At 40.8% G+C, this 25826-nt stretch overlaps 1 protein-coding gene across 8 annotated transcripts in view; it reads right to left on the reverse strand.

Moving 5' to 3' along the window:
- Positions 1-25826, reverse strand: part of MYRIP (myosin VIIA and Rab interacting protein) — a 211513-nt gene that overhangs the window by 39888 nt on the left and 145799 nt on the right. For all 8 annotated transcript variants that reach the window (XM_040077677.2, XM_058422475.1, XM_058422467.1 and 5 more), the window contains exons 4-8: positions 16198-16334; positions 14447-14530; positions 13703-13800; positions 13296-13376; positions 11589-11738 (exon numbers count right to left, since the gene is read on the reverse strand). In XM_040077677.2, coding sequence (XP_039933611.1) covers positions 11589-11738; positions 13296-13376; positions 13703-13800; positions 14447-14530; positions 16198-16334 — 550 coding nt within the window. The remainder of the gene's footprint in view (positions 1-11588; positions 11739-13295; positions 13377-13702; positions 13801-14446; positions 14531-16197; positions 16335-25826) is intronic.

Raw genomic sequence — 25826 nt, forward strand, 5'->3', positions numbered from 1 at the left:
TTTTGGTGCCTCCAAAGCTTGGCTTGAGGCCATCCTCATTATTTTTCTACACTTCATGTGAATTTTTGATAAAATCTGTCTTGGATTGCTCTGCTAGAAGTACCACCTCTTCTCACTGAGGATAGTTCAATGTCACAGAAAGCTCAAGGAGACAAAAGTAATGGCATAATAAAATAGCTTGGCTGCACCCCTGCATTTAGACCCTGAAAACGGAAGACACTGTTGAACTTGCACTCTTCAGTACTACATTTGTAGCTCTCTGTAGTTCTTGTATCTGGAGAGATTTAAATGATCAAGAAGTACCAATGTTCTAATAAGCTACAATTCAGAAGAATACATAAAAGTAGAGGATTAGGTAATTTCTTGTTCTGAAAGTTAGTTTTAGATAGGGATGGAGGGAGAGATAGTAGAATTGTGTTTTACTCAGACAAGCAGGGGTGGAAAGAAAGCAGAAACATTAATTTCTGAGCAGTTCAAATCATAGGCAGCACTGATAATGACAAAAAAGGAGTGTCAATAGTTAAGCTTAGTGTAGGAACAGGACAGAAGCACATCCTGGCATGAGAACAAACCAGTCTAAATTGACTGTATTTTTCAGAGCACAAAAGCAAATGTTTGTCTACAAGTTTATCTCCTATCAATTAGCAGTCATTAGATCATGACTCTCTGAAAAGCAAATGACCTCAAGAGCTCCTTTTGTTGTTTTTACAAATTAAGAGCAAACTAGAAAGTTAGGTTTTTGGTGTGAGGCAACACAGCAGAAGCTCCAATATTGGTTGGCACATTTCCATCAACTTAAATACAGCCAGCGCCACTAACTCCACAGCCCTTCAGCTGCAGCATGGGCTACATCCTACATCCCTGTGGGTCAAATTCACTGCTGCACTGACCTGTGCAGGCAGCAGAAGCACACATCACTGTGCTACATCACTGCCGCTCTTCCTCAAGAGGTAACAGCCCATCTGTAGATCCACAGGGGACGTCTTTCCCTTCTTTGTACAGGAAGCAAAACACTGAAAATAAGGGAACAGGCTCAAGAAGCCTACCTGACAGCTGATGTTCCGTGTGGTTCCTCTGTGAATGGATGCATGGAAGATGTAAGGCTGGCTACCCTGGTAGGCTCTTGCATCGCTTTGCTTTGGAACAAGGGATTTTTACTGGCCAAGTGAAGGAACCATGTCCTGCAAGCTTTATCAACTGCCTACATGCTTGGACTGCAACAAGATCTCAGGGAAGAAGAACCAAAAGTATCAAAAAGTAAAGGACCTAGATACAATTTTCAAAAGAAGGCAGGAATGCAGGAACTTTGGTTTTGATTTGAAAAGACATGTCAAGAAAGGAGCTAAAGATACTTGGCGAATTTCCTAGCCAGAAGTTCTGCTTCCTCAGCAAACAAAAATCCCAACCCATCCACCAAGTGCTATTTTAGGTGTATTTATTCATTATAAATGTCAAGGCTGCCCTGTAAGTTTGCAGTCGAGCACTGCTGGTTTCTGCAGTAAATTGGTGCATCAGCAGATGGCACTACAGCCCCACGGATCATTTGCTGTGCTCTGCACACGCCCTACAGAGGCAGGTGCTGCATTCTGGAGCGCTGGGCAATGCAGCACAGCTCACAAAATACAGCTGGGGTATTGACAGGCATCTCCAGACACTTGAGTTAGATGAGTTCCCCACCAAATCCTGCCTAGTGGCACCTCCTGTGACACGTTTGCTTCAATTACAGAAACATTATTATCCTTTTTTTTTTAAATCCCTCCTCAGCGATTTCTGTTGCACAGTTTATAATGTCTGGATGGAGAGAACTCAGCTTTCATTTTTCACCGAACTAGAACTAAAAGGAATCAAGGCCATTGATGGCCTTGTATAAAAAAAAATAAAAAAGAAGACAAAGTGTTTTCTGAAGATTAAAGAATGAAGGAGTGAATAAAAAGTAATCCCATCTTCTATTATTTAATAAGTGTAAATATTCCATTTTCTATTAGTAACAATTTACAAGCTCACTCTTCTGAACGCCAAATAAATAAAAGCAAAACAAGTGACCAAAAGCAAGACCAGCTTTATAAACCACTTGTCACAGGTTGGCACAGTTTAGTTTTTAGTTATAGAAAAATGTGGAATGTATTTCCTGGTCAGGACCTGAGAATTGCTTTAGAAGGGACGGAGACCTATCAGAAGGTTAGCTGGGATACTGGCATCTGTTTTGACTACTGAGAATGTCAAATGTGACTTTGGGAAGTACCCATATAAAATCCTGATTTCCTGCAGGTCAGCCCTTTTCCCTTTGGCCAGAAAGAGAGAAAAGTTAACATGGTACACCGCCCTGGCCGGGCAGTCAGGGCTGGGCTGAGCGGGGCCCAGAGGAGCGGCGCTGGCCGGGCTGTGCCTCCGGGCCCAGCTGCTGCCGGCAAGGGGAACGGGCAGGCTCTGCGGGCAAGGGGGAACGGGCAGGCTCTGCGGGCAAGGGGGAATGGGCAGGATCTGCCGGCAAGGGGGAACGGGCGGGCTCTGCCGGCAAGGGGGAACGGGCGGGCTCTGCCGGCAAGGGGGAACGGGCAGGCTCCGCCGGCAAGGGGAACGGGCGGGCTCTGCCGGCAAGGGGGAACGGGCAGGCTCTGCGGGCAAGGGGGAACGGGCAGGCTCTGCCGGCAAGGGGAACGGGCAGGCTCTGCCGGCAAGGGGAACGGGCGGGCTCTGCCGGCAAGGGGGAACGGGCGGGCTCTGCGGGCAAGGGGGAACGGGCGGGCCCTGCCGGCAAGGGGAACGGGCGGGCTCCGCCGGCAAGGGGGAACGGGCAGGCTCTGCCGGCAAGGGGAACGGGCGGGCTCTGCCGGCAAGGGGAACGGGCGGGCTCTGCCGGCAAGGGGGAACGGGCGGGCCCTGCCGGCAAGGGGAACGGGCGGGCTCTGCGGGCAAGGGGGAACGGGCGGGCTCTGCGGGCAAGGGGGAACGGGCGGGCTCTGCTGGCAAGGGGGAACGGGCAGGCTCTGCCGGCAAGGGGAACGGGCGGGCCCTGCCGGCAAGGGGGAACGGGCAGGCTCTGCGGGCAAGGGGGAACGGGCGGGCTCTGCCGGCCAGGCCCCTGATACCAGCTACAGGCCTGGCTGGGCCTAGGCCTGCCCCGATTTAAACTGAGGGTGGGCAAAAAAGGCATTTATGGTCCTGCCTGTTTTGTTTTGTTTTGTTTTAATTCTGGACTGCCTGGGTCCTCTGATCTCTGATGTTTCTTTGTGAGTTCTTCCCCCCCTCACCAGCTCTGCGTTGAAAATCTAACACCAGGAGCTGCAGCTAGAGATAAAAAGACTTTGAGCAGATTTAACCCTTTCCTGGCAACATGAAGCTTCCAAGGCCTAACCTTTCCCTGAGAGAGAAAAGAAAGGGAACATAGAGAAGAAACAGCATGAAGTCAGTGAAAAGACTATTGGGACAGGGGATTTGAGGAGTCTTGTCATTCCATCCTTATTGAGCCATGGAAATGAACTCTGTATTTAGATTATCCCTTTATATCATGGGAAAGATATACATTTGGGGAGATGATTGTTTAGATTTGTGTATGGATTTGAGCAAAGGTGTTTGTGATGGACTAAGTGACATTAATCGTATAAGATGCTTGAATGGAAATAGAGATGAGAAGCCCTCTGTGCCAGTGAAGAAGTGAGAAGATATCTCTGTGCCTTGAGATGAAGAATCCTTTGCCTTTGGAATTATTCATCTTTAAAAGGTTACACCCCAATATGCAAAAGTATAAGACTCATGATCCATAAGCAGCTCGGGAAACTGCTAATGGGAGGGGTCACGAAAGCATGTTTCCCCATGCAGCTGTTTTTTGTGACAATTAAAAAACCCACAAGAGAACTGTTTTAAGTTGTCAGTGCGGTCCATGACTCTAAGAGAGACTCTTCTCCTAAAGAATTGATGAAAGATTATTTTCAAATGGTGAAACTGACTGAAAATTACAGGCTCTGTCTCTTTATGTTGTTTTGTAGGAAAGTTAACAGTTTGTAGGGGGAGGGAAGAGTGTTTTTGGAGTTTCATTCTGTTTTTTGGAGTTTTCATTCTTTAGCTTTTTCCCCAACTTTCTTTTTCCATTCTTTTAGTGTGCATTAATAAAACTATTTGGTTATTTTTAAGCATGGGCCTGCTTTGCTTTCCTCCTTATCTCTCTCCCACAAAAAGAGAATAAACACTAGGACCACTACACTAAGTTTAGTAACCAGAATTTGGCGAACATGAAACCACCACACCACTATGAAGAACACTGAGTCTAATGTTGATAAACTATAGATTCTTTACAACTGCCTTATATGTATGCATATTGTTTAGAGAGACAACATGAAGATTTTGCAATAAAAGATGAAAAAGTATGGGTTCTCACCACAAGATGAAAAAGAATCTCCCTTTCTCTTAAAGAAAAGCCAAAATGGTAATTCCGAATAGGTCCCAAAAGCATCTGATGGGACTTTACAACTGGATCATGCAGGTTTTTTCCACCACTTCCCTCCTATTTCACCCTGTTTCCACCCTTACATTATGCTTCGGTCTGGTATAACTAGTGAAACAGTAATTTATTCTGCAATTATTTGGAATAGATCAAAGATTCTCCCAGGTTCAGGAGGGACTGGGGACCCCAGGTGCCACAAAGCAGCTGCAGGGTCACCAGAGCAGGCCCTTGCCAGCACAGGGACTTCATTACCCATGCTGAGGGCAGGTACCTCTGGATTTCAGCAGCAGAATCCTGTGCTGGGCAAGCTCTGACTGAGTAGCAGCTGCCAAGTTGGGCTTTGAGGACTATCTTGTTTATTCAGGGAATCAACCTAGAACTGAAATATTAAACTCCGATGACTTAAATGCAACCTTATCGATCCCCTCTCCTCCCTTGCAAATTCTGCAGCTATGCCTGCCAGTGGTGCAGCAAATCCCTTTCTCAGCTGTGCTCTGTGAATATAATCAATGCACAGAAAGAATCAGCAGGTCTGGTAGCAAATACAGTAGCAATCCCTAAGCATTAACAGCTTATGCATCCTTTGGTAAGAAAACTCCCACACCAGGAAGGAGACAGTATGAGCTTGAAAATGGTGCCACTCTACCACAGCCTATTTATCCTGGAAGTGATTTTTGCTCTGCTCAAATGTATGCAGTCCAGACATCTAGCAGTGGGAGTGAAATACCAAGGGTTTCGAGCATCTGTTCCTTAGTTAATCTTGTATCTGGCAAAGGATCTGTTAACAATTTTCTGAAGAAGGGCAAGAACAGGCAGATGAATAGATTTTCACACTCAATTGAAAGAAAATTCCCTCCTAACCACCCCTTGTGGATATCCCAGCCATCAGGACAAATCCTTGAACAGCAGGCCGGGAGAAAGCAAAGATGACTGGTCCCTCTCCTGCAAAAGCATATGTCCTCCTTGGGTTTGCCCAAGCTGGCTTTTTGCTCACTAGTGACAGACATACCCTGGCTGCAGTGAATTATTTCCATCCTTCTACTGGCCTCTTAAGACATCTGATTCCCTTAAAAGCACCATTCCTTTAAAAACACTACAAAAATAATTATTAGCTAATCAGGAATGGGTCTGTCATGAGGATGAATATGTAGAGCCACATTTGGGTGCACATTTATTTTGGTTCAGTTCAGATTAGCTGACCTCAACCAGATGGAGATGAGGGCTGTAAGGGAGAGAGAAAAGAGGTTATTCTTCAACAAACCCATTGCTGGTGGGCATACCAGTAGCTCTACACCATCAAATAAAGTGTAAAAAGAAGGCAAAAAAAGCTAGCCCCACATGCAAAAGTGCTACTGCTTTGTTTGCAAGCAATTTGTAAGCAAGCAATGGATATTTCATATTGATTCAAGAATATGAGTATAAACATAATTTTATTGTATTTATGGGGTTAACAATTTAAGAAAGTGCTAGAAGCATAAAATATCACAGTTTGATCGATGTAATGGATTTATGTGAACAAGTCTATTGAATTTTGGGGAACAGAGGCTAGATATACCAATGCAACTATAATCCATGCAGTGACTTTACAAGGTACCCTAATGCACTTAGCCATTACTGCTCTTCACAGGTTTACCCAGAGCCCATTCTTTTTCCTTCCTCCCACACTTTGATGTTGTATGACATGTCCTGAAAAACCTAAACAAATTAAACTAAGAACAAACAGGGAAGATACTTCCCAGTTTGAAGACACTGAGAGCTCAATTAGTATCCTGTGGTGACTATTGCCATTTTACCTGCAGAAGAGAAAGAAGAACAGCAAAAGGCAGGTCCCCAGTTCTGGTGTAGGACAGGAGGATTTTGTTTTGCTACTAGCATACCTCTCTGGAAGAGTGCTTGTGTATAAGAGGGTAGAGGGAGGAGATGAGTTGGCACCCACATGTTTCAGGTCTAACTGCAGCCTTACACATAAACACACCTTTTTTTTTCAACTGAATTTTCTTCACTAAACACAACTATACTTTTTTTTAGACATCTCTAGGTGTCTCAGTTCCCTGTGCAAGCTTTCATATCTGGTTCTGACCCTCATCTACAAAGCTGTGTTCAACACAGCACTCACCCATCAGAGAGAATCACTGTACCTCCTACTCAAACACCAGAGAAAGCCTTAAGTGTTCTGTGTTTATTTACTTCTTCCTCTAGCAATATACATCCTGATTTAATCTAAAAATAAAGTAAGGTTTGTCAGGCAGCCTAGCTCTGAGCATCACAGGTTTTAAGTTAGACCCGAAAATTCTTCAAAACCCAGTAATGTATTACAATAGCATCTTTAAAATAAAATAAAGCTGAAAGAACAACATGAGCTTAATTATTTGAAAAATAACATTATACAATGACCACGCTTCTCCATTCTTTCTCCTACTCCTTTTCATGCCTTAAAACCTATCTTGATTTGCTGACAGTAAGGGCAATGCAGCTGAATGTAAGCCTGCATGGGCTGGATCACGTACCTAGCATCCAAAACTGTCTTGGAAGTTGGTCAAGTGCATGGATAGCACTGGGAAACCAAAAATCAGTAACCTTATGCTACAGATACATCTGAAGAAGAATTACAAACTCAAGCTACACAAACAACTTTAAAAGGACAATGCTGTCATATTTATGCATGTCAGCCTTGCACTGATTATTTAGCAACCTGAGCCTTAAAATCGGGCACTAGTTGCTGAGTCAGCATCACAAACTAGTTGTATCCTATTCTTCTGCAGCAGTGCAAGGAGGGAAATCAACCAGATTACCGTGGACAGAGCCTTCTTAATCTGAAATCCAGATTGTTTTTGCAGTGAGATTACAATGTTGTAGTGTCACCTGTGGAGTCAGCAGAGGCCAGTATTATCTGTAACCTGGAAAGTATTTAGAGAAAGATGGATCTTCAAATAATAAATATTAATGAAAAAGGCACATTATTTTTAGAGCACCAAGTGCTTTTCCATCTCAAAATGCACTGTTCTTTCTCATTCTGTGCAAAGAAGATGGTGCTGCAGTCAGCTTCTTTCAAAGGAAACAATACAGCAAATAACTCATTGGGATCCAGTGGATGGCCTTCTGGATGAATGCACACCTGCCTCACTGGAAGTAGGCCCCAGCAATACACGCCATGCAACCTTCTGATGCCAGCTCTTGCATAAAAGTTAAAAGTTCCATCTTCCCTCTGACATGACACATTTATTTATTAGACATAAATATGATGTTTCTGATGCAGTCATTGACAGGCAGGAACTGATATCAGCTGGTACCTACAGTGCTATGCCTTCCTCATCTGAAATGCTCTCCCACTGGCTGCATGACTGCTAAACAGGATTCCTCCTCAAAAAGGTCTTTTTCAAGCACTTTTGTTTGAGACAAACATGAAAAGTTACAGAGCACCTACAAAACCTCCAGGGATTTCCAAAGCAGTGCCAGAGCTCAAGCTTGTGGAACCTTCTTTCTCTTTAAAACAAATCAAATGGAGAAAACAAAATGAAGAAAAAAATAAACAGTTGTCAGTATACTGTGGACCTTATAATTAGCTTAACCAGTATATTTCTGCTTCCCCTGAGGTGCATCATAATGTGTATTTAATGAAATCCTCCTTTTCCCTATATCCCTAGCTGTTTTATATACTATAAATTATGGATGAGCTTCTGTTTATATATGCAATCTTTATGCTGTAAAATAAAGACCACTAATACAGCACTTAAAACATACCAGGGAGCCTTCACTCCATCAGTGTTTAAACGGGATACAATTTGCCAACTGGTCGTTTGCTCTCTGGCTGGCAGTGATGTATAGCAGATGAACTGGACTGAGAGAGCAGAGAAGCATCCACCCATTGCTCTGCACTCTTCCTATCCCAACACTCCACAGACTTTGCTTATTGGTAATGAGAAACAGATGGTGCCATCCATCTCTTTTTATGAGATGAGGAAATAAAATATTCAGTCCTGTTTCACTATTTTTAGCCTGGGTGAGGGATCTCAAAAAAAAAAATCTAAGAGTGGAAAAAAAGGAGAAGACAATGTCTGTAGCTACAAACACAATGCAGTACTGCAGTTAAACAATCAGTACCATAGTGTGGAGGAGGGAAGTGAGGAACTAATTATTTAATTACTTTTTCAAAGCAAGTGGTTTTGAATGAGCAGGGAGGTAATGCAGGGCTTCCGGAGACCACTGGAAGTTTCTGGTTGATGTGAATGAGTTGCACACAAAAAGGTGTGATAAAAAGAAAAATTGCTTGGCAGGTGAAACCGCAAGGTGATATCTGGGCTTATTTCAGCATCCCCTGACTGTAAGAAGTGACTTTAGTAATAAAAAGCAATGCAAGTATAAACATGGGTTTCTAAAGGCCAGTGTTACAGCATGCAATTGTCTTGTGTTATATTAGCTTCATTGTGCTAGCAAAAGCACATGTATTATCTTCTGCACAGAAGACAAAAAAAATTTCCTCTATTATAATTTTTTAGTTTTAAATTATGAAATTCTGAATGGCTTAAGATTTTTACCTCCCTTTCTCCTGTATGTCTGTCTTCCTGTTAATCACGTATCTTCTTTCCTTTTATTGAATCTTTCCTGCCTCTGCTAATTTGTTAGCCTGGTACCAAGGAAATACTTGAACAGGGGAAAATTCTAATTAAATAACTTTTATTGGGAAAACATGTTCACACATGTAACTCTGACACAGTAATAGTATCCTTGGATAGGTTTGATAGAAAAAAAATGAAAATTAATTTTTTCTTCTTCCTTCCCTTGGATTTGTTGTGGCCACTGTGTTGTCTGTCTATAACAACCTTGGTTACACTATGAACACCTGTGCTGATAAATCTGTTGCAGCAGACCCCTTGTTAACTGAGGTATATACTAATACTAAAAGGTTTTTATCATTACAGGCAGATATCTGCCTAAACTAGGCCATCACGCACAGGTCAATGTTATGATGTACATACACAAATCAAGAGCTTGGGGTTTTTTTGTCAACAGAATGTCACCAGTTAGGAACTAAGAAAACTTCACTTATTGTAGTGGAATCCAAGATTTGCTGTTACAGACTTGGACTCATGAGCTCCTGGGAGGCAGTAAGGAGCTTTGCCTGGAATGGGCATAGGGCCTCTGTGGCAGCTTCTGTAGAAGCTAGGTTTTGTTTTGGAAAGAAAAAAAAATTGCAATTCTTTCAGCAGAAAACTTTCTCACACGATACACAGAAGAGAAAGCGATGTGGTTTAGTCCTGCAAATCTACTGACAGATGCATGCTTCCCATTTGTCGCTGAATAAAAACAAAGTGGAATGGAAAACAATCTCAGCAAAAGGAATTTGAGTTGTTTCAGCACTGTTGATGAGAATCAAGCAGGCTGTAAGTGCTCTACATTTGCTCTGCACAAATTGCCTTTCAGTAGACTTTCCAGCAGACCCAGGTTCTGTGATTTTAATTGTGCTATCTAACAGCCTAACATAAGTGCAACTATCTTAGATATGGGAATGACTGGAGCTATACTTCCTTTACAAGGGTGTCTGGTCATACTAATAAAATTCTCTTCTATTCAGAACAAAGCAAAAATAAACATATACATACTTCAAAGGAGTAAAGAATATGATAACACAACCCTAGCAAAGCAAAAGGCAGAAACTAAATTTAGGGGAGAGATGAAACAAGTCACAGCAGATAGCCAAATTCATTCGTGTTCCTTAAAGCACTGTGGGAAGACAATTGGAACAAATGGTGAAAAATGTGGCAAAAGAACCTGCACAGGTTCTTATAAAATACTGTACACATCTGGATCTCTAGTACTGACTGATGGCTACAGAGGTTTTGAAGTTGTTTGCAGCTTAGTGTGACATTTCTGCTTCTCCAGTGTTTTTCACGAAGTCTACTATTTCTCAAACCAATGACCCTCCCTCTGGCAAAAAAATCAGGACTAAATTGTTACTTCAGAATAGTATTTCAAAATGTGTTGAGTTCAAATTTTACTATCCAAATGCTGAACAGGCTTCTGGTATAATGACTGAGGATTTGAACAGCATATTTCTCTGAGTCCTGTCCTTAAACTTAAGAAAGAAAAACCATTTGAGTCAGACACAAAATTAACTCTCTCTCTCCTGGCTTTTATATTCCACCAACAACTTGCCTAGGAATCACAGAGCAAAACACAAATCATGCTCACCCTAACTTCTGATCGCTTATTAACAGTGGCACATTACAGGCAGTACCCATTCATTTTGCAGATAGGTAGAAGACTAGGATACAAGTCTGTATCTCAGCAACTCTGGCCCACAGTCAATATACTGACATAAATCTGTTCTCACTGGGAGTGTAAGTGAGCAAACTTAGCTGGGAACTAGGACATAGCCCACGTTCAGTTCTGGTGGTTCTTAGTGGGGTGGTTACTGGAACAGTCGCAGGACACTTGGGAGCAGCAGCTTAAACCACAGCGTCAAAACGCACTGGAACTAACTCATCTGTCACTGTCTTCCCTTTCTGATTGTCAAAGCGCTTGTCCAAGCCTACAGCTTATTTTCACTTCTTTTCATTTGCTGCTCTTTTAAAACTGTTACTAATGCAGCTTGTCAGATTTTCTTCAGCTTTATAGCAGGAGATAAAGACATGCTGAGAAATAAGTGGAAGGAGGAAACACTCTTTAGTGTAAGACACAAATGGTGTTCTGCAACTGAGTTTACTTTTTTGTTGCTGGTGGTGGCTGTTTTCTGTAAGGTGGCTAAGGAGAAAAAGGAATATTATAGAAACCTAACTTTAGACAAAAGAAAATGTAACACTCAGCAAAGACCTACATAAAAGTTAAGTGAGCAGAAACATTGCTCTGAGGAATAAACACCGAGGCACTGAGTCCTATTAGCATTCAAATCAAGCAGTGAGACTGCTCATATCACAAACTTAGTCCTCCCCAACACAGTCACCAAAACAACACAATGTCTGTGATGTACCTCCACGGCCCATGGGACGTTAAGAAAGCAGGAAACAGAGTGACAGTTTGTCCTGGCAAAGAATTAATGCTCGTTCTCTACAAGGCTCTGCGTACCATTCCAGGCAGCATACTTATCCATGACTGCAATCTTCTGGTTTTGTGTACCAGAAAACACGGATAGTCGTGCTGTGCAACTCACCCACAAGGTGTAGGACCCCCTGCGGCTCCCTGGGAATGTCAGCATGCTCTGATCCGAGACAGCGCCGGACGCCAGGCCGCTGCTCCGTGATGGCGGCCATTCCAAGTCGGCCTCAGCCTGCTCGGGTTTGCTTTTCTGCTTCTTTATAATCTGCAGGATAGGGGAGAAATGGGGTGGGAGGGGACAGAAAAATGCTGCTCAGGAAATACTGTCTGAGCCATATGGAGAAGTTCTAGATGAACCCTGTCTCAAGGCAAGCTCCCCAGGAAAAACATCTGACTTTCCCTTTGCTCTGGCTCCAGCTCGTGCAGTTCTCATCTGAAAGTCCTACCGCTTGCAAGCACATAAGTATCGATGCAGTGCAACATATAACAGTGCCTGTAGGAATACCAGAAGTGGATTACATAAACATAGAAACCTGTTGCTACAGTAACACTTTAGCAGCATCTAAGTGTCAAATATTTTCTCAGACAAGACTTTTTGCCAAGAAATATAAAATACTAGATCCGAGGGGAATTTCAAAGGCTCCCATGACACGCAGACACATTCTAGTGAGAACAATGAGGTCTAAGGTCTCTAGACAGTATTTTTGAAAATCTACACCATCTTGAGAGAGAGAACGTTCATGTCTCCCTACACGGACAGATTATATCCTGCTACACTTCATTTCCACAACTCAAATATAAAATATCTTCAGAACATTATTCTATGGCATAAAAGATCTTGTTAGGCAGCTCTTGACAAAAACAGTAGCAATTTGAGCTTGGCTGAGAGAGGCTCTGGACTGTGAAAGATCTGATAAACAGACGTAGTTGTTAGTCTAACATCACAAATAAAAAAGAAGGCAGATTATTTTCCAGTGAGCTGCTGCTCTTCTGGTTTTTCTTGATAGCCTTATAAACAACATGTTCCTCTTCTGGCGTGTGATCCATACACTGTTAAATGCCACAGCCTATACAAAGATGTGACATCTAGCTTATTTCACACGGAAGGAGACTAACTTAGCAGAGTGGTTATTTTACTGATCACAGATCTTAACAGTGCTCTGTTCATGCTCATCTGGCCTTACTCCAAACTATCCAAACTCAAGAGGTATTTTTTCCCACTAGCCCTCCACTTTCATTGTGACAACCATGAACGTCGCAGGGAGAACAAGCTCTACATAAAAAAGCTACAGAATTCAAACACGCCAAGGGTTCTGTGGTTTTTTGAGGGTCTCTCTCACAGTATCATTAAGAGAATTCTGTGTTAATGATTGATATTGTTTTCTTTGAACATGTTGCAGATGCAGGGTTCAGTAGAGGGTATGGTCAGAAGTCGTACTTCTTTACACTGGCACACTGTCTTTTGGGAAGTGATGTATATGGTCGAGAGCCATACCTCCTGACATGAGAAAACTTTGTGCCTGTGGGGAAGTGAAATACAGATGTAAAATTCCATCAAGCAAGGACCTTCTCTTCCCAGAAGGGACATCACAAACCTCAGGGAGTGGTACCCCTCAGCTCTGAACATGCAGGACATCAGGTTAGGCATGGGATTGATCTTACTTATAAACTGATCGCTGTCAGACATAGCTGGAAGCTACAGTGTCGTAGATCATTTGCATTACTTCTTATGTTGGTGTCATCCTTTTTGTTGTTAGCAGTGTTTGATCTCTAAAACATTGTGGTTTGGCTACGAAACATGGGGGAAAAAAGCATGCCATACCTTCTGCACAATGGTTGTGGCCAGCTCTTCTATGAGGTCCTCCTTGTGCTCCTGCAAGTAACAAGCTTCATTCTGCTTGTCCTGCATGAAAATGGATATCTGTATTTACTAAAATCACATAAAAACAGCCTTCCCACAGAAAATGTATAGATTGGGAAATGGGTAATATGCTCTATTGGCAATATGGGAAGAAATTATAGGTGCTTAAATGCATGTCACCTTCTGAAACGTAATGTGTATCTTGGAAATCAGTTCATAAAACCCATGCCCAACTCTTCAAGTGTATCATGAGACAGTCACTACTTCATCATGTTTTCATTTATATCTACTTGTTTTGTACCACTACCCAAATTAAAAGAAACAAGTTTGTCCTATTTAAATTAATACTTCTTTTTTTAATGAGTTACCAGGCTGTCACTGTAGGTTTCTGCCTTAGAAATAGCTTCTTCCACCGCTTCCTCTGCAACACGTAAGGCCACAGCAAGGGTATCCATCATGCTGTGTCCTGGATGAAGAATAAGATAAAACCACCTTTATATCTTTATGTCTTTATATATACACATTTTGCATAATGAACTCAAAAATTCAGACTCATATTCTGGACTCATATTCAAATCTTAAATTGTTCACAAAAAAGTTATTTCCTCAATCCATAAATATGCATAGTAAAATAATAATAAAAAAACCCCCTTAAGACAAGAGAAATTTGTTGCAGTTTCTAAGTTTATGCTTAAATGTAAATCTTAGATACAATAAAACATGGTATTTTATGTTGCTTATTTTAAACTGTAGCAAAATAGTTTGGAGGAAATTATTGAAAGGAAATTTGTGAAGTTCCTGTAAGCAGGAATGATAAAATTTAAGAAAGAGAATGAAAATAATATACGAGCATAGGAAAGGAAATGGGAGGGAAATAACAAAAACTTGAACGTTAAGAAAATCACACTAGAATAGGCACGTAGTTGGTGTAATGCTGAAGCAAGATGTCCCAGCATGGTATGCAAAAGACTTTTGAGTGTCTTGCCATTTGAATGGTTCAGCCAAAATATTGTTGAATCTGTGGACAAGACTTACCACCATTCTAAGCTATTTGTGCAGTCATTCAAAGTGTAAGGACGGCTTTTTAATCAAATGAGATTTTAGCAGCATACCTTCTGTCTGTTGGTAGAAGGTAGAGTCACTGCCACAAATGCTTCCTTCATTCTCAAAGCTTCCTTCATACAAACTTCCTTCTGCTATAAAGAAAGACTCATGTGTTACTATAAGAAGTACCCATTAACAACAGAGGCATTATTAGATTAGAATATTGACTCAAGATATGGTGGCACTGTACACAATGAGGGATAACTGGAAAATTCCTCCTAGCTGTTGCTGTTGGATAAATCATGACTGAAGCAGCTTTTCTACAAAACATGACTGTTTTTATATCATAGACTTCTCATGCATTTTGAAAAGAAAAAACTATTACTACAGTAAAAAAGAGATGAAGATGCTACTACGCATAAAACTTACATGGCAGAAGTTAAGCACAGGGAATTTGACTTTACTATGACATTTGGGTTAGAAATAGATTCTACATTTTAAAGGGCAATGCTGTATAAATAAAGTAAAACCCAGACACCTATACTAGTATTTATCTTCAAAGGGAACAAAAGGTTTACCTAACAGTCACAGGGATAGCAGAAGAAAGTTAGCAATGACATTTAGACTCAAAGGCCTTCCTTAGAAAGGTCTCACTGAGAGTGCACACCCGCTGCAACTCATCACTGCATCATTCACACTTCCATTCAAGCACCCATTCACTGAGACTATGGTTAAAAAAAATGCAACACATCAGGTAACAGTTTGGAAGCATCCCTGGCCACAGTTCTTACTTCCATTGTCCCACTTCTGCCCTAACTGAAACAAGATGTACTCGTCCTCTTACATATTTGTTCACAGTTGTTCAGGAATCTTCTCGTGAAATATGAATTTGATACCCAAAAAGGAAAAACATTAATAAATCACAATTTAGTAAATAGGTTGCTTCTCCCTAGAAGCTTTTATGTCAATTTTCATAATAAACACCTAAATTTCTACTCAGGACTATGGAGTCTACTTACCATCCTATATATTTTCAGAAAAAGACCAAGTAAGGACTATAGAAAAATTACAGTCTCTGTTCAAATTTTGAAAAAATTACAAGAGTAAATTATCTGGTCCAATAAATCCAGCGAAATGTCCAATATTCAGCTAGTTGTACTCTAAGTAATTTGCTGAAGTTACCAGTATGACACCCGGCTCCACCTCTTCAAATTCATTTTCTGACTCCCATCACTCTTCTTATGGGGTGGAGCATTAGAACAGCACAATTAGGGGTGAATTGTGTCTTTGCTTAAAAAGTTGATGCCAATACTTTATCAGTATCTTTTACCTATTTACAAACATTGAAAAATAAAACGTGGCCAGTTTCAGATCCTTATGCATGCACAACTCTAAGTATGGAAATGTCAGTTTTGCTTAACTTGGATACTGAATGTATCTCATGTTAATCAAATTTTGCTTCAAATATCACAGAAATATACCTATGGTCAACTGTTGAATGCAAAATTATTTTTTCATTCTTTGACTACTCAGAAATGTGATAAATCTGGGGACACAAGCTAAAATACAAACTGCAATTTACTTTAAAGACAGTTCTTCTGTATCAGTGACATAATTAACATTAAACATTATTTGAATTCTTAAACAGTTCTCTAGACACTTCATCCTTTTTTCTCTCTACTGAGGTATTTCTTTTGCAAACAAGAAAATGGCATTAAAAAAACTCTTTTGAAATAATCTAAAAATTTCCACTATCTCAGCCTCTGTGTTAAAGTAAATAAGAATAAATCTTATAAGATATCAACACAGCTGTTCTTACCTATTGCATCAGGACAAAGTCCACTCTCCAGTCTATGTTTCTTGTACAAGTTCTTCAGGACCTTGGCACTTCCAAAACACTTGAAGCGGCTTTTGACATTATTATAGTACCAATCCAGAGACTGGGTCCTTAAGAGCCTAAAACAGAAAAATAAACCACGCATTTAGAATGATTCTACAAAAAATAAATGTGAGAAAAAATATTTTAGGTCTCAGATCACAAACCTATTGATTTATGAATACTTCTTTATTGTTTGTACTTTGTAAGTGTGTGGTATACTAAGGCAAGAAAAAATTCAACAGGTTAAGCCCTAAGTAAATATCTACTTCACATTACTCAAGGGTTTATTTGGTTTTGTACTATAAAACAAGGTGGTCTCCCCTTTTACATTATAATGCTCATACTACAACTGCTTAAAAAAATACAAACAAGCCTTAGAACAGCATGGAGCTTAAAAATAGCCTTCATTTACACAGATTTACAGATAATGTAAGAACATAAGCCCATCAATTTGCCACAAACCCCCTTCATTTACATAAAAATATATAACCGCTTTTATCTGGGGAAAACAATTGAGTAGACAAAGCCTAACAACGGACCTCAAAGCACAATGAGCTGCAGTTTGCTTTCTCACTTTCCACAGGAAGCATCACTGACAACAGCAATTCATCTTAACAGACTTGTCCCCAGAGCTCAGATATTTTATAAAGCCATGAGATACTGGCAAGCTCTGTTATTGTTTCCAGCTCGACAACTTGCTTCACCTCTTCCTTCAGCAGTGCATGGAGAGAACATTTTGCTCCCAGGCAAAAGCAGCCTCAGGTGACTGCAGGGTAACCCACCTCAGATGTGAATGTTTCCTACTGAGGGTGTCACTGAAGGGGATCCTAGGTTTCCACCAATAAATTAAAGCTGATTTATTCTTAACAGCAGATTTAGGGGAACAAAAGACTAATGTCAGTGCCCAGTGTCAATATATGAACCCCTAAAGAAATGACATCACCACCAGGAGAGACGGACTCTCAGCATTTCCAGACTTCAACATATTTAGATGATTTAACAGCAGTTTTAAAACCCAGGGTCACATGTGGGGAAAAAAAAAAAAAAAATTACCGTCCCACTGTCACCTTCAAAGTTTCCTTCAGGGACTCTGGACTTTTCTTTGCGAAGTGCAAGGCAAGTGACAATGCACAATTTTTGTTTTGTCACTTACTGACAGACTGGAAATGTAGTTCCTACTCAGCACCAAACCTCAGGAGATACTCAGTAACAAGCAAACAAACAAGCTGAGCCTGGGGGTTCAACTGTGTGTTCCCAGTCTGCATTCAGACTTTTTAAGTTCCAGCATACTGATAAAAAGGAACATCCACTTAATAAAAAGCAGAACATCATGATAGAGTCCACTTGTCTGTCATCACCAGAAAGTCTTAGTAACAAACACCAGCAGTGGGAAATTAAAAATAAAAATCAATGAAGCCTATCGTATTCCAACTGTGAACCCTTAAAGTTACATTAGTTGCTCTACAGAAGATAACTGAAGAAAAAACTCATAATGGAACAGAAGTATATTTTTTCCTGCATTCTGTCTCAGCAAGTAGATGCAGGAGAGATGTTTACAGATAATGCAAGAATATTAGCCCTTTAATACCTATTTGCACAGTAATATCCCAAGCCTAACTATGGTTCCCAGGAGTCTAATTTGTTCCAATATTCACCATTTTACAAATATCACTAACTCGTCACGAGGGCAAAAGTTTTTGGGTTTTTTTATAAACATCCTTACATGTGGTGCACAGATGACTCTGATAAAACACGTGTGTGCAGAGCACAAGCAATGGGAAGGATGCCTGGGTTTGTCTGTGAAATACAGGATTTCTGAATTGCCATAATGTTACCACAAAGAGATCTGCTACGATGCCTGGCCAAGACCTGACCCATTGACCAGAGCTTTGCTACTGGCAGAGTGCTGAATTGGAATGGAGGAAAATTTCTCTCCCAAACCTGCAATTCTTTGGCATTTTGAGAACCTGTCTTCTTTGCGGGCCAGAAACACTTCCTCTCCTGTAAACTGCATCAGAATACTATGTCTTCTGCTTGCTGAATTTCATTCACTTTTATCCACTGAGTTTCTGCGGAATCTGACCAGGTAAGGTTTCAGTCAACAGCAGAGAGTCACAATCATTATGAAGGATAAAACTGTATGACTGGGTTGGAACTGGCTTAGCAGGTGACAATTGACCAGAAAGGATGCTCTTCTGCCCAGTAAATTCAGCATTCGCCAAGCTGCCCACCAAAAAGGATTGCAGCTTCATCACCACTAGAGGACTCACAGCACTGGGAGTCCACAAAGACATTGTTACAGGGCTTTGAAGATCCTTACTAACTCCCTCAGCATGTTTACCAAGTAACCTCAGCGGCACTAGCTCAAAATGCTAAATTTGTCATCTAGGAAGCCAAGTAGACCCAGTTCTTAATATTCAGACAAAGTGACAAGATGAAAAAAGACAGTCACCTATCTTCATATGCTCTGTGTGAGTTAAGATAGCCAGTTATGAATGCTGACCTAGCAGCTTGGGAAAACAAAAGATGTGATTCATTGCAAGCTTGCATCCTCATATTTTTCCCTGTGTCACCACATTTTTCTGGGTTTGATCAATACTTTTTGTATAAAAGCAGAAAGCTAACACCACTGGTTCCTTCATGAGGTGAGAATGCTTTGCAACTAAACCAGGTTTTTTCTTTGTAATCATAACATTTTCTGTATGTGAAGTTTGGAAGAGTCAAAAGGCTATAGATTATACATCTCAAAGTAACCCTGAAAGTAGATGTTTTCCTCTTTGTATTAGTTAATCTGGTGTGAACACAAGGATTTTTTTTTTTTTTTTTAATTTTTTTTTTTTAGGTTTCCTTGTTGCTGCAGGATTAACACTTTGTGAGTAATCTAATCATCTCATGCTTCCCTCCTGTGAGCTGGAGAGCTATCAACAGTCCAAATCTATGCCTAGGTCCTGAACATGTTTTCTAACAGATTACAATGCCTCCTCTAAAGCTTTTCAGCCTCTTAACTTTCAAGTAAGTCACAATGTCCCTGCTGATTTCTCCTGCGGAGGAAGGATTTAGAGAAGAGAGAACTTCTCTTATAGATACTAAAATAAAGGACTTGCTCAAAAGAGAAATAAGAGCATTTTCATCTCATTTCAAAATCCTTTAATGCTGACCTATATTTTAAAGCTGTTTTCTGCAAAAGCAGTCCATGAGTCCAGAATAATGAAAGACTACGACAGTATTAGCCCTAAATTGTTGGAATGAAACACTTCCCTTATTAGCTTTAACAGAAAGCGTGCAAGTTCTCTTTCTGAAATAAAAGTTCACACTTAAAGGATATTATTTGTCTGCATTTTAAAGAAGCAGGACTGGTTGAAGCCATTTTTTGCTCTTTCTGTGCAACGAAGACTGTTATGTCTTTATTGATAAATAGCTTTACACAGTAAGGACATTATGTTATATAATATTGCCATGGATTTGAGTTGCATTTTGAGATGCTTTTAGCAGAGGACAATACTGTGATTTAAAAATTTCATCTTACTAGAAAGTATGAAAGCCAGGAAGATGTTTCTGATTTAACATTAAAACTTGGTCAAGTATTATAAAGCTTCCATCCTTTTTTTAGTGCCACAATGTGTTTGTCTTAATCAAGCAGCAACATGAGAAGGGATTAAAATCTTTACAATTTGTTTTCAGTACACTTCTCACCTAAAGCACTCAAATAGTAAAGTCCTAGCACTTCCTTCAGGAAAAGAAGTACACCAGCTGTGTTGGGAAGTGGGGACATGAGCCACCTCCCCCATTTTAGTGATGACCTGAAGACAACCACATGAAAGACATCATTCACACAGTCCTCAAAACATAGGAGATTCTTTAGTGACTGATTTGCCACTTTAATTCACCTTTCTTCTAAAAAGTTGAGAGGTTTTACTTGGTCTAAAGGCAATATGGAGATTCTGCAAAAGCTTTTCTCTACATGGTAGTACCAATTTAATACATATGGCTTTAATCTCTATTCATAATACAAGCTAGACTACAAATAAGTGTTTTATAACAACATTTTTTCATTTTTTTCATTTTTTTCATTTTTCTGTGAACTTTGTGAGAAGTTTTCCCCCACAAGACAAACTAGTCTCTTACTGAGCTGCAGTCTAGTTTCTCTAATCAGGAGGTGCTTCCTGAAATCTTAGAAGCACATCATTTGTCAGGGTGAACACATAATCACTTGGATTTTCCTTGCTACTGACTTTCACTGTATAATGAAGGCTCCTTTTTTAGCTTTTCATACCCATGTTAAGATATCTTCCACAGTTTTGTGCTGACACTCAGGCCAGTAAACTATTCTAGTCCCTCAAATGCCATGCTGTGTTTCTCCTGCTGTGCCCATGACCTACTACAACATCCAGCCTCAGGTCACTTGAGATCTGCATTCAGCACGTGATTCACTTCACTTAGGAATGGAGATGCTTTAGAATTCTTGGACCCTTTTACTTTTGCAGATGCGACAATTTTTTTTTAAATTAAGAAAATGAAAAAGGCCAATCAAACCCATCTCTGAAATACAGGACTAATGAACAGGTCAGAACTGCTGCTCTGTGGCGAGGCTCCAAAGCACAACACAAACACATCAAACTTAAGACATATAAGAAATACACATTTTCAGTGGAAAAGCAACATCAATGTTTAGTTTTCACTCTTTGAAAGCATTCCCTGGGGTCATCGAACTGCCTGAAGGTTCAGCCAGGAGTGAAGTGGTGGAGAGGGTGGGAGCCAGGAGAAGATGGACTACTGAGCTCTGTCAGAGTTGGGGCACTGTGGACATGACGCCCCCATAGCAGACCTGCTTAGCCAGATGCTGGGCTGGAGACAGCCATACTGCACTTAAACATTGCTGCCTTTAACCCTGATGTTCCCCCACAGACGGGTGACTGCTGCTGCAGGACTGACATCCTTGAAGCCTTGGCCCCTTCCAGGGGAGCTGCACATCCATCTCCCTCTGGCTGCATTAGTGCCATGTTATGCATCAGTGGTTGGAAAACTCCAGCTAATACAGAGTAAGCCATAACAGGCACACTGCCTGTCACAGACCCCCCTCACGGGCTCTCTGCCTGTACTGACTCACACACAATATGAAGCTCAAGGCCTTTGTTTCCATTTCCCAGCACAAAGTGGCCCCAACCTAGTGCCCAAAGAAACAATTAAGATTCAACCTGTCACTTCTTATTTACTAGTTTTGGAGAAAAATTGCTTCAAACTCAACATCCTGAACTACTGTTTCTCTGCCAATAGCAATATTTGCTTTTTCCTTTGGGCTGATGCTTTAGAGCTTGTAATGTACTGCTCTTTATAAATTGTTGAATTAAAGGTTTTCAGTTCCTTTCAGTTTCAGTGAAATCAAACCTACTTCCAGGTTCACCTTCATCCCCATCAGGATGAATCATTATAACACAAAACCACTACACACACGAATACCCTACCAAAGCTCAGTTCTCTCAAAATCAGACTTAAACCCCCCAAATATATTGAGGAAGGTCAGCACCCTGAAGCCCTGAACAGGTACTTTAGCCAAGCTCATATTATTTCAAGAGGGCACTGCTCTGATTGTTTTGAGTCTATCCCCTGCTTATGAACTGCAGTTATTCACAGAGGAAAAACAGCTCCTAATCATTTATCCCAGCAGACCATTGTTAACTCTTTGTGACACTTCCTTCACAAGACTCAAGTTGAAATCTAATTTATTTTTTTTCTTGATAGCATTCTGCAGGTCACCTATCTCTCAAGAAGTGCTGTTCCTGAAAATTTCTTCCTCCAATTATCCACAGCAGAGGGCTGCACACAGATTACGCTGTGACAGGTCAAAGCACAGCACCGTGAGCCATGCAGGTGTGCCACAGGAAAGGCCACAGCAGGGCACAATGAATTCACTGCTCTGCAGTCAGCAAAATCCAAGTAACAGCAGAGGGGAGACTCTCTTGAGTCAAAGCATCTACCCTGGAATGCAAACTGTCTATCCCACTGAAAACATCATCTGTCTTTCTCACAAGTGGAACAAAACAACTGTCCATGTCCCTCACAGTGAAATCATGATTTTCCTGTGCAGCAGACATGGACCTGGCCCAGTAACTGCACTGCAGGCTACAGTACGTTAATTATTCAGAGAGCTCAACTAACAGGACAGTACCACATAGGGCATTTCCTAAAAAAACCCCACATCCTCCTAACCACTGACTGAGAAGTTCGCTGCTCCAGTTTGGGTTTTTAAATTTCAATATGGAGCAACACTCAAGAAATAACAAATTAAGGTTAGCAGAGAGGAAACAAAGATTTGTTTGTTTACAAAAGACAGCAGTACGTGCAACCCTCTAATTTGGTTACTGTCTCTTTTACCTTTGAAATCAGCAGTCAAGTTGGATGCGGGAAACAGAGTAGGTTTTACACAGAAAACCTATACATACTTCATGAATGGAAGAAAGACAAAAACTTGTAACAAGTTCACGTAATGCTGGTTATTGAGGGAAGTATTAAAGCCTCCACCACCCTGGCCCTTTAAACCAAGTCTCAGTGCCTTTCCAAAGGGACATGAGAAGGATTGTTCACAGCAGCATGTGCCAAAGCGCAGGCATCACTTCCTGTGTTATGAAGCAGGCAACAGTAAGTGATTGCTGGGCCATAAAAATAAGATAATGAGTCATACTAACTCAAATAAAAGGCTCACCTAGCCTTGTACTCTGTGTCTGGCCATTGGAAATTATATGGAAGAGATGACAGGCAAAGTCCAAGTAAGCAGAGACTGCCTTGAGCACACTCAGCACTGGTGAGTTCAGGATTCTGTGCTCGACATTACAACAACCAAAGCCTCAAAAGACTCAAATGGATGGACTTATATACCAGAAATTTGGCTATGCTTCACCTGAATCTAGGCATACTTCTGGCCCACTCAAGGCTCTCTGATGATCTGACTCTGCAACTACTTGCCTTTCTTCACTTTAACATCCACCCCCCAATTCTCTGGATGCCCCATACATGCACTGACAGGAGATGCTGCAGCAAAGCTGTCTAACACCAGCATGCAAAACTCAGAAAAAGATTTTATGAAAATACAGGCATAGTAGAACAGCTGAGGAAAAACAGCAAGTAATGTGCTGGTTTCAAAATTAATTAAAGTTCATGTAGAATCAAATTTTCCTCTAATGGGTAACATTTCAAAACTCACTAAAAAAGGAGAAATATCTTAAATATGTGGTATGCAAAATCCACTAAAAACCCTTTCTCCATTCACAGACATTTCTCTGTACTGTAGGTTTCTGACTTCTATGCCCAGTGGTAGACTGATCTGATCTAATGCAATCTATGTTAAAATAAACCATGAGATTGCTGATCCTTAAACATATCATTCAATTATTGGACAGTAATCAGTATGTAAAAATCAGGAGTCAAGTGTGCACCTCTAACAGCCTTTTCGAAAACTAGAATGGAAGAGATACAGTGCCCCTCTTTCAAGAAAAATCACAGACTAAGCCCATGTTTTATTGAATAAAAGAAAAAAGAGAAAGAGTGATTGATATTTGTAATCTTTGTGCTAGCCGTTCCTCCAGTAGGAAAATAGACACAAGAGCAGAACCTGTCAGCATTTAACTGAGCTATTTTGCCCTGTATTTTCCCTGTGAGGCTGTAGGTCAGGATTCCCTGGCTCACAAATAAATGTGTATTTGACATATTAACATGACTTGCTGCTCACAGAAAGCATGTTTTGTTTTAGGGTAATCCCAAGTGAAATACAAATTTTGCCGCAGTTATTAAAATCAATTTTTAAAAAGAAGAGGGTTTTCAAACCCAGTGCTTCACTGTAATTTAGCTGACTATAAACTCCAGGGGTGACAACATGATTGTGGAGAGTTAACAGCAGTTAAAGCAGTGACCTAGGAAGGGGCAGGACCTCTCTTCAGGCAAATACCAGCAGTAAAAGATGTAAAAGGCCACATCCAATACAGCTCCTGACATTATCTCAGCATGAACTAATAAAATTTTGCCTTAACAACATGCTTATAAGGATGTTTGTCATGTCTTACAGTCATTAGTGAATGTTCTTTCCCCATTTTTGCCTTGGAAAGTGAGCCTCAGTTAACTGATATTTATTTATTCAGAGCTGACTTGTGAACTGTAAAGTTCAAAAGGCTGCATTGCAGGGGAGCTTGCAGTACAAGTTACTGCTGCTTTCAAGGCACTCTGGCAGAAACCTAGGCCATAAAAGAAATGGGATCACACTGGTGTTCCCCCTGCCCCCAAACAAGAGGAGCTATACCTCTATCACTCCCAGCAGATAAACATGCAGTCTGTTTTTAATGTCTGCTGATGCTGCAGAGTTCCTCAGCCATCCACTGATGGTTTCCTATCCTAATGTTGAAAGGTTTTCTTAACATTTAAGCTGAACCTTCCTTGTTTCTATTTAAACAAGACAGTTTAAGATTCTTGCTCTTTTCCTTTTTCTTTTAAAAAGGGCTAACGAATCCTGTTTCATATCCCAGATCGTGTTTTTCTAGTCATCTAATCATTTCCACTGTTTCTTCCCCTGGGATGTATAAGAAAATACCCAAGTGGTCTTTATGGTTCTTTAAACACAGACACAGAATGGATAATCTGAGGCCAGACCAGCACTCTTTCATGAAAGCCAAATATAACTGTGGGGCTGGGACTCTGCACAGCACAGCCCCAGTGGATGACATCCCACACTGAGAGCGCCAGATATGCCACACTGAGATCCTGAATCTGGGCTACACAATGCCGTGAGCCACACATCCCTCAAAGTCTTGCTGAGACTTGCGCCATAGGAACCGCCAACTCTTTAGAAAGAAAGAGCTGGTCAAACTAAGTGAAGGCTATTTTCAATCCACCTTTTCTTAAAGCTGACAATTGCATGGATGACAATTTCTTAGATAAGATTTAAAGTCTCTCTCTCTGGCATTTAGCTGTTACACCTTGTTACTGATCAGCAAATAACTATGTCACATAAGAGAACCATGAAGCCTTATGGTCCTATCCATAAAACTACCAACTCCATCTGCACAAAAAGCCCAGTTCTCTTCATTTGACTCCTGCTTTCACTTCTGGGTTGGTGTGTAATAATCCCCAGATGTTACTGCAGCCACTGTAGATCATTCAGTGGCCAAAACTGGTCTGTGGTCCTCATCACCACACATGTAAATGGAAAGAAAGAACTTGCCCCCTTCTTTTCTCAGCCCTTCTACGTGTTTCATTCTATACCTGGAAATTTCTTCCTCATCACATTGACAAGTATTTCCCTCTTAAGTCTTTTGTTACAACTCTGATCTTTACACAGCCCATTAATATTACCTGTCAACCCAGATGAAAATTAAGTAACCACTGGATATTTGAAACTGAATGGAAACAAGTCCAAATCCCTCTGTAAAAGCCGCAACACTCAGATACTGCCATTCATGAGACATTCCACATAATCGCTTCAAAGTGCTTTTCTCAGGATACCTTCCTGACATTTGTATATCCATGGAATTTACTTCATGACACAAAAATCATAAAAATAAAAAAATATTACCTCTGAAACAAAT

This window comes from Hirundo rustica, chromosome 1, assembly GCF_015227805.2.
Source record: "Hirundo rustica isolate bHirRus1 chromosome 1, bHirRus1.pri.v3, whole genome shotgun sequence".
Classification (NCBI taxonomy): domain Eukaryota; kingdom Metazoa; phylum Chordata; class Aves; order Passeriformes; family Hirundinidae; genus Hirundo; species Hirundo rustica.